At 29.8% G+C, this 10,287-nt stretch overlaps 1 protein-coding gene across 2 annotated transcripts; it reads left to right on the top strand.

The window, feature by feature from the left end:
• The first annotated feature begins 618 nt into the window (after positions 1-618).
• LOC100575342 (zinc finger protein 37 homolog) lies at positions 619-9,417 on the top strand. Of its 2 annotated transcripts, none has more exons than XM_003244632.4 (9): positions 619-849; positions 1,761-1,998; positions 2,101-2,344; positions 3,661-3,874; positions 3,970-4,227; positions 4,290-4,747; positions 4,812-5,248; positions 5,947-6,091; positions 7,082-9,417. In XM_003244632.4, exons 2-9 carry the CDS (start codon positions 1,799-1,801, stop codon positions 7,382-7,384), a joined length of 2,259 nt encoding a protein of 752 aa, XP_003244680.1. In that variant the 5' UTR covers positions 619-849; positions 1,761-1,798; the 3' UTR covers positions 7,385-9,417. The 2 variants fall into 2 exon arrangements, with proteins under 2 accessions (XP_003244680.1, XP_003244679.1); XM_003244631.4 differs by lacking the exon at positions 619-849 and adding an exon at positions 860-1,403.
• The last annotated feature ends 870 nt before the right edge of the window (positions 9,418-10,287 follow it).

Genomic DNA, 10,287 nt, shown 5'->3' with positions numbered 1-10,287 from the left:
GAGGCCCTAATAATATTTTTTTATAGGTTGCCTATACAAAAATAAATAGTTAGGGTGATTTTCTTTTCAAAAAGCCTAAAAATATAATGTGAAGGCCCCCTATCCAGTGACCATTTATAGATAAATATATATTTCTATATTATTATGGATAAATAGGTCTTCGACAACGAATTAGATAGCATATAAAAATTTTATTTGATTTAAACGTTAGATTACAATGCATATGAAGTTATTTAAAATTAAAAATAGATTCGGGGCCCCCTGAGTCAACGATTAGCATTCTGCTGGGACATTGCCCCGGCTGCCCCTACAGTTGTAGCGGCACTGATTATACTATTTACCATGATCAAGGTGTATTGATATACACCTTGACCACGATGTAGAGAAGATATCTTATATACTGGTGTATATTATACCTATCTTTAATCGTGGACCGTGAAATTAATTAATTAATATTATTGTTGGCTGCTCAGCCACTGAGATATCTTAAACCGCGCTGCAGACCGCAGTAAGTTGCCAGTTATTGCTGTTGCGTCGTCGTTAGAACGAGATAGGAGATAACGCATAGATAAGCGATTCTGCGACAATATCCGGCATGATGTTATGAACGGTTATAACTTATAAATGAGCTGTGCGAGGCGTCATGGGTAGAATAAAAATGAAAAAAAGAAATGATTAACGAGTTACGAGACGACGTAGGACGACAATAACTGAATAACAAACGAAAGGACGGGGATTGGTTTGCGAAGAGCAAAGTCATAACTTTCGTAGATCCGTCGCTGGCTCGGCGGACGACGAGTGAGTGAGTGAGTGACCACACGGTGTGTTTCCGACGGACAAACGCTTTTGGTGAGTAGCAACAATTTCCAATCGGCGGCCGTTGGGCAACGGGAAGGCGGCGGCCCGATTATGGTGGAGTCGCGCGACATTGGTTTACAAAATGGCGGTGCGTTTGGCGGACCGCGCGCACCAAGGGTACCGTAAAATGCGCGACGGCGGCTTTCAAGCTTTTCAGTTTTCGGGCTAATCGTTGGTCAGCCGAGGTCGCGGATATCGACGGTCGGCAACTTTTTTCCCGCCGCCGGCCAGACGGAAAATTGAAATGTAATTCGCTCTGTCGACCCGCGAGTCTCGACTGATGACGATTGACGATAGAAATTCGTTTCGTTTTTAATAACTCGACATTGATACCGACCGTCGTCGAAAATTCCCAGCGACGATACGACATGGCTTTTAAATAAATACTACCTATGATTATTATTTCGTCGTCGCCGAGGACGTGACTCGATTCTAAACATTTGACCCTACGGCCTAATGCCAATAATGATGACGATGATGATTATCGAAACAAAGGCCCTGTAGGTACGGTCTTCAAGCGCGGCACCGGCTCACCTTTGTAATAGGTAATGGTCAAATTGTTTCACATTTGTAAACCGTTAAAATTTCTCGTCTACGATTGTCGTCATTCTTATTGCGAATTATACTTATGTAGGGGAGGTAGTTTATTTCGATTATTATCCATTTTTTGTCTCTGATATCACCTGTGTGATCAAAACATAACATTTGTAATGTACAGTATGATACAATTTCTTAAGAGTCTCGGTTTGTGACAATTGCAATATGCCAAAATACCAACTTATTCTACCGGAAGTAAATACTAAAATGCTTAATATAGACACGAAACCTGCAATATTATCTGGATCTAACGGCTGTGTATTTAATGAAAATATACTAATTATTTATGCTGTAATTTATTTCAGGCATTTTTAAGTACCTATACAAAATACAAACTGGTAAGATGTCTTCTGCTTTAGAAGAAAGGGAAGAACAGAGTTTAAAATGTTTTATATGCAATATCAAAGTTACTACACGTTCGTCGTACAATATTTACTGTACATTTATGCCTCAAAGAGACATTCTGCTAATAGATGTTATGTCAAAAATACTTAAAAAGGTTTTGAATCCCTCTCTTATGAGAAGCTCTGTATTGTGTCGAAGGCAAGTATTGTTCCATTTTGTATTGTAGAGCCTGTGCCAATTAAATACTTTAGATTGTAATGGTTAGATCTCACTAATATTATATGTATACTGTTTTTATAGGTGTTTTACACTTTTTGATGAATTGGATCAGATATCTACACGTTTCAAAAAGCTTCAAACTGACATAATTAAACGTTACACTTCTACATGCGTTGAATATAAAGACGCTACTGATTTTAATGTTGTTGATAGTATGGTTCAAACAAAAATTGTTAAAATTTCACAGAGTGAACTAGAAAATGATGAAACATCCTTTAATGATTATGATGAAAATAGCGAAAAATCATCCGTTGCTCTAAATGAGGTAAATTAGTAAGATCAATTTTTAGATTTAGAGCAGGGCAAGAATGCTATTTAGTTTACAATAATTGTGTTTTTGAGTAGTATAAAAGCTTAGATTGGATTTTGAACAAAGATTTTATTTTAAAATATCTCAGAACAAATGTAAGCTAGTGGTAATCTCTAAAAAAAAAAATCAATGTAAAATCTACCATCTTACAATAGTTAAATTATTGGTAAACTAGTGGTACATTTTAGGTAATAAGTAATAACTTATAACTATTACATTGATATTACTATTTCGTTGGACAGTTTTTTAAATTTAAATTTTAATAAAAGTATTGTGATAAGTCAAGTATGACAATTTAACTGTTGGTTTGAAATTGTTAATGATATGCTGTTATTGGATGTTGTTTGCTGTTATTTGCAAATTATGTATTATGTTAAGGCCCCTGCAAACCCTATTAATTTTTCATCAAAACGACCTTAGCGACCGACAAAAATTAAAGTACTTCTATTGGTTTGATTTAAAAAATGTAAAGATGTTTTAATTGGTCAACAAGTTTACTTTGCATCGGTCGGAGCATATTTTTTTATATTTTAGATATTTTTGAATATTTTGAATATTATAAATTTATAAAACTTAAAATATTTTTTTCTCGTCAAGAATTTGCTAAAATTGAAAAAGTGCTCCGACCGATGCAAAGTAAACTTGTTTATCAACACATACATCTTTACATTTTTTAAATCAAACAACTAGAAGTACATTTATTTTTGTCAGTGCGACGGCTATTTCTCATCCATAAATTTGTTTTGAATATTTTGATCTAATGACTTTAAATTACTTGTGTATGTGTGATGTGCGACCATAAACCAGATAAGAAATAACAATAAACTGTAAATTGATGCGGGTCGCGGGTGATAGTAGACACACTAATGATTATTTACTACCCACACAAAGACGATCAGTAATTGCAGAATCGAAATAATTGCCCAAACACAACTTCTTAAAAATGACACATTTGCAGGGGCCTTAAGTATACTTATTATTTACCTATGCTTATATTTTCTTTTAATTTCTTAGGTTAATTCTTGATAATAGATACTATTATCTTAAAAGTAGTTAAACTAGCAGAATGTACATAAACTATTTTCTATTTAAAAGTTTTTTTTTTAAGTTTTGTAATCGTGTCAATATTGTAGTTGTTTTAAATATAATTCAACTATTAATTTTTCATAAAAAAATTAGAAATATCAAAGTAAAGAGATTCTTTTATATGAATTTATGGGTGAAAATTTCATTTTTAAAATAATAATTTTTTTATTTTATCATGTTGCTAGATTGTTGAGAATATCATAAATAGCATACAAGCTGATGAAACTATGGACAACGATGACAATTCTAAAGATTGTACTTCCGATACTTCAGAAGATAAAAGTCTACTTATTGATAAAAATGATACAGAACATATGGACACAGTAGACATCAAGCACACAGTAGACATTAAGCACACAGTAGACGTCAAGCACACAGCAGAACCAATATGTGAAACAAGTGAGGATTTGAAATAAATAAATGTTAATATTATATAAGTTTTAATTTAAAAAATATCGATTTAAAATTAATATATTCGAATTTTAATTTTTAAGAATCAAAGAAACCTTGTGTTGCCAGTGTTGGTATTAATTACAAATGTGACAATTGTGATGTTTCTTTTGAACGAGCTTCTGATTTAAAGAATCATTTTACCATAGTTCACCAAAATCCAAAACTTTTCGTTTGTTCATCTTGTGATAAAAGTTATTCAACTAAACAAGCGTTAAACAATCATTTGTCCAAAGAGCATAAGACTTTGGATAAAGAGTCAATTAATGATCAAGTTGATTCAATTTCTCAAACTATTAAAAGTAATTAACTTATCCTTATTCTTAGAATATTTATTAATGGCTCTAATATTTATTGTTTGTAGCTGAAAATGAAACCTCCCAATGTGGTGATACTGGTTCAATCATAGTCACTGAAGCTAATGCTGATTATTCAAATCAATCTTCTCAAGGTGTGATAATTGATGTGAAACCTGATTTTTCTATTGATAATAGCATGTACTTGGAGGAAATTGTACAGGAAGAAATTGGAGATGATGATTTTGAATGGAAAGAAGATCAACAAATTAACTTTATTGAAGAAAACATCATTGAAGATAGTTTAAGTGCAGTTGACGAAGTTAGAGCTCCTTCATCCGGATCAGAAAAATCTGATAATAAATTAAAAAAAGGGCGGAACAAAAGGGGTAGTTCGCGTTCTGGTGAACGCGCGTGTTTACCGGCTATACATAGTTGTGTACTTTGTGACAAAAAATGGAGGACAGTGACAGAGTTAAAATCTCATATACAATCACACAGTGGTTTGAGGCCTTATGTTTGCGAGGTATCTTACTTATCGTTTTTTTTTTTTTTTCCAATTTGTTTATTATCTTAATATTGATTTTTAGATATGTGGTCAAGCCTATAAAATGAAAAAAGCTTTAGATGTGCACATTGGAATGCACAATGGCATACATCCTTTTACTTGTGAATACTGTAATAAGTCTTTTACACAAAAAGTTGGTCTACAAAAACATATTCCCATTCATACTGGATATACACGGTTTCAATGTGATTTATGTGGGAAGCGGTTTATTCATCAAAAAAGTTTTCACATACATACAATGACACATACAGGTGAAAAACATGTTAAATGTTCCGAATGTGGTTTGGCTGTCTTATCTCAATCACATCTTAAGCGGCATTTAAGAGTTCACACTGGAGAGCGACCATATGCTTGTCCAATATGTGGGAAACGTTTTGCAGAAAAGTATAACATGAACGCGCATGTGCATATCCACAATAATAATGGAGGACTTGGGCCTAAAAGAAACAGAAATCATGTGTGAGTCAATCATTTTTAATTGTTAATTGTTGTACTCAAATTTAAAAAAAAAAATAGCACTAAGATTTTTGATAAATTGTTCACTGAAATTATTGAACTGTGTTCTTTGTTCTTGGGGGCTTCTCTCTACCAGTTTAGATGTGCCTGCAGCCTGCTAATTTATATTTTAAATAATACAAAATTAAAAATAATGTAAATTGTGTATCATACAACTCACTATACAATTTTATACAGTAGAATAGTAAAACAATTAACATGATTAAGTTAAAAATGAATTACCTTGCACAATAATAATTAAAGCAAAATCAATTTTTTTTTAATTAAAAAATATACAATTTTCTTAATCCTTTAGAAGTTCTAGTTGTGGCTTATATCCAATATTTTTTAACTTTGATGGTTCATTAAATTTCACTAGAAACAAATTATAATATAAATAGGTATATTAAATATTTTACTGTTGATAATTACCATTAAAATAGTAGGCACTGATTTAAACTATTAGGCCGGGGCTATACACAGCATATTCCACTGTGTATAGCCCCGGTCTTAGTATTAAGTTAGTGTGTTTTAAATATTCAAAAAAAATTGTAAATTATGTTTACAAATAGAGCACTTTTTATTTGTATTGACTACTGTATATTGATTAATTATTCAATTATTTATTTCTATTTCAATTCAATTTTATTTTTATTTATTAGATGTCCATTGTGTGGTATGAGTTATGATCGAAAACACAAACTTGAATATCATTTATCTTCAGCGCATAACAAAATCGATAATAAACCTTTTCTAGATATAGAATTAGTGCAAGTACAACGACCAAAAATTGAATACTTTCAAGAAGTAAGAAAATGTATATTTATTTTAGTATTTTAGAAGATTAATACCAGGTGCATACTAAGAGAACAAAATCAATACCTAGTAGTATTGTGTCATAAAACAATTTAGATTCTCTCACTTTTAAGTTAGGAATGTTTAGTTAATAGTTTTAATTACTCACTTGTTACTAGCATGGGCCACGGACCTATCATAAGAATAATATCTGCTTATCTAATATCTCTTTCCTACAATCTTGATCAGGGGTCTCCAATCTGGTTGCTATTATATATTTTTGTATTTTTAAAATGTATCACACCTACCCTTCTTATACTTTAGAGGCAATTATCGATATGCCTATCTAACTGATATTTTTACCTTGAACTCCAAAAACTATATATATTTATTAGAGTTGTGTGAAAATTACTTAAATTCGATTATAAATTTATGAAAAGATAAAATATTAAAATGAAACTTCTCTCTAAATTTCATTAGTTATTACCTCCCTACCCTACAGTTTTTTGTGGGGACCAATTGTCCTAGATCCATATTGGATATGGCCTGTTTTAAAAAAAAAAAACATTGGAGACCCCGGCTACATCATTCCCAAATTTCACATTACTTACGTTACAATTCTATGGTTTGAATTATATAACACAAAGTCATAAATCTAATATTCTTATATACAGTCGACTCTCGGTAACTCGAAGCTCAAGGGGAAAAAAAAAATTTGACTTATTAAAAATTTCGTGTTATCAATATCTTAATGTATTATTGTTATTTGAAGGGGAATTCAATTTGTTCGAGATGTCGAAAATTTTGAGTTATCAAGGTTCGAGTTACCGAGAGTCTTCTGTACTATATAATATATATTATTACTGATTTTCATGAATTTTTATGTTTCCACATGAATGAGGCAATATAAAAAATCAGCATAATGTACTCTAACTATATATTAAATATAATAATCAAATGTATTATTTAATTAAAATGCAATTTTTTTTATTTATTATGTAGAATTCTCAAGGTAACCAAATCATAACTGTGGATAAAAATGATATTGATCACAATAATGGCACTGCAATGATAACAGTGAGTGGTGTCAAAGTTCCAATATCCTTAGAAGGTGCTCCACTTATGGTTGCTACAATGCCACCGCCAACTCATCCTATCAGCCTTGTAACACACAACATACCAGCTGCAGGTTCTCTTCTCACTTACAGGCCATCAAACACAAGTAATAATAATGATCAACAGTTGGCTGATAGTTCACAGAACGCATATATGTCACAAAATCCTGTCACAATAGAATTGTCTTAAGATAGTAAGTTTATAGATATGAAGAAGGTGGAGGACTGCAACCTCAAAAATCACTTAAGACCTCACTTAAAGATTATGCTAATCCGTTAAACTTTAGATCTAATGTTTTATACTGATATAGAATTCTGGATAATAGTTTCAAGTATCTGCTAAATATTCACATTTCTTAAAAAAAAAATGATGTAATTTACCTACGTCTAGTAAGTTAGTGTCTATTGTTGTTTCATGCACAATCTTATTCTTACTATTAATAAATAATGATATAAAGCAATTAATTTTTTAACAGTATACAGATGCGTGGATCAATTAATAGTTGATATTACAATTAATTTGATAGAAATTCGCTCCACAACATAGTTCCATGAATACTATTGAACATATTAAAAAACTATGATGTTATACATTAGTTACTTAGTAAGAAAAATATGTTGGATTTTGGGGAGACTGATCAATAATAAATAGATAAATAATACCTACAGGCATTATTGGTAATAACTACACTTTATTAAATTGTTACAAATATAAAACACACTTCAATGTTATAAACACAATAGGATGTTGTGACTTCAATGTTACAAGTTCACAACGCATGCTCTATTTTCTCACTGACTGACTGCTCGCTACTACTCTTGTCTATGCCCATTGCTACACACACTTTATGTACCAGGACGACATCTACTGTTGTAGGATTAAAACCCCACATATATTTGTTGAATCCTTACTTTTAAAAAATATTTTAGTAAGCATAACATTTTAAAAATATTAGTTTTGTGCTATAGTATTTTAAATGATTTTAACTGTATTATTTGTGTAAAATATATCATTACATTTTTTTTAAATAATAGAGTATCCAAAAGAAAAAAAACTCTTAATGATCAAAAATGAAAGTTATTAAACAATTGTGACTTTTGACTATTGATTTAAGTTTGAAATATTTAAATTACAGCTACGAATTACTAGTTATTAAAAAATATCAAATTTCATAATGGGCTATCAAAACCATTAATTTTTAGTTATTGAAAACAATTGTTTTAAGTATATGTATTGTAAGCTTAAGTTGACATCACAGTTTTCATATTTTAAAGTTATTTTCTGTTTTTAATAATTTTCACTTTTTATCTATTGTTGAAACTTCCTTAAAAGTTTATCGTATTTTTTTATTTTTGTGATATTTTTCATATATTTACATTTTGGGCAAATTAAAAACCTTATTTTTATTCTAATATAATTTAATTTCTTCGTATTAATTAAAATGTTGTAGTTCTACATTTTATTTTAAAAACCTAACCTTGACAAATCTTATTATATGAAGCTAATCTTATTACTAAAATATTAGATATTAGAATATAATATTTAATTAACAGTTGATATGTTGTTATAACTTAACATATCCTTTCCTTAGGTATAAGTTGTTGAAAAAAGACAACAGTGTATAGTTTACTATTGTATTATATCCTTTTTAAAATGTGGCCATTTATGATTTATATTGTATTTCTAATTATTGAAAACAAAAATGTTTGACTGATTTTTTTATATAGACAGTAAGATTAATTCACTTTTTATTTTAATGTTCTGCATTTTTACTATATAATATTGTATATTATTAGTCAGGCGATTTATTTATAATATGACTCATTCAGCATAGTTGATTGTTGTAATTTAGAAAGAAAGCAAAATTTTTGTGACTTGAAGTATTTATATTCATACAAAAAAAAAATGGAACAGCTCCAACATATTAAAAATGTTAATTCAAAATAATATGATTAATGATGAAGTCTGATTAAAAAAATCTCCTTTTTTGATAATATATAGTACTTATTACTTATCTTGTAAATGTTGATTAAGTGCCATTGGGTATTAAACATGTAATAACATTATAATATAATATATTTTACAATTTATATGTTCTTATTTATATGTAATATGCTTTATACAATACCAATTTTTTTTAAGCAATAACTGATTATTTATTTTATATTTACTGTTAGATTATTATTGAAGATTATTTATAATAAAGTGATTTTTTACTAGAATATTAGAATACAATTATTATCATCTATATTTTGCAATTTTCATAATATGTATGCATTTTTTTATTAAACAATATATTTTGATACCAATTTGTAGTATTTAGATATACTACTATATTCAGTTTAATTTTGTTATGTTATTTTATTTTGTTCCCTCATAAATAAGTAATAACTATTTATAGTTTTACATTATTCATAGTCAAACTGGAAATTGAATCATTGAATTCTTAAAATGTCTTGGTAATAACAAACGAGTAAACATATTATAAAATGCTCATTATAATGATGATGCTATTAATTTCCATAATGTCCATTCATAATGTTTAATCAATGCTATGGTTTAAATCTTTAAAACAATTACTCGTGTATATAAAGCTAATATAATTAAGTGTGATTTTTGAACATGCATTTTTAATAATAAAAGAATCGTGTATTAAATAGGTATTACTTATATGTAAAATAATTTTTTTGAAAGTTAGGAAAAACGTTTAGACGAGAGACTTTTAATTTTTAAACCTATAAAGTTTATTGATCATTAAGTCCGTCAACTATGGCCATTAACTGTTTGTAGGGGAGGGTACTGTCGGTTGGTAAACACGTGAGTTTGGTTTTGATAGAATTTCAATTTGGTCACCCGTAGGTTTCTGCCACGCCCGGGCGGGGGGTGGCGGCCTCGCTCCGAACATCGTGACTGCACGAAGAAAAATGACGCCTGTCGCCTGTGGGATTAAACCGGCGTCGGCGAACGTTGCAACCGACGCCTAACCGTCTGCTCGGCCACTCCATTTCCCAAATTTTTATTTATGTTTTACCTACGTGTTCAAAATAAAATTAATATATGACACTATAAAAGGTTATGATGTGATGGCAATA

Source organism: Acyrthosiphon pisum, chromosome A1 (genome assembly GCF_005508785.2).
Source record: "Acyrthosiphon pisum isolate AL4f chromosome A1, pea_aphid_22Mar2018_4r6ur, whole genome shotgun sequence".
Classification (NCBI taxonomy): Eukaryota; Metazoa; Arthropoda; class Insecta; order Hemiptera; family Aphididae; genus Acyrthosiphon; species Acyrthosiphon pisum.
This window is presented reverse-complemented; position numbering and strand designations above follow the sequence as displayed.

Coding starts and splice junctions, on each gene's coding strand:
- LOC100575342 (XM_003244632.4), top strand. CDS start 1,799: ATGTCTTCTGCTTTAGAAGAAAGGGAAGAACAGAGTTTAAAATGTTTT. Junction 2,345..3,660: donor CATCCGTTGCTCTAAATGAG/GTAAATTAGTAA, acceptor TCATGTTGCTAG/ATTGTTGAGAATATCATAAA. Junction 6,092..7,081: donor AAATTGAATACTTTCAAGAA/GTAAGAAAATGT, acceptor TTTATTATGTAG/AATTCTCAAGGTAACCAAAT.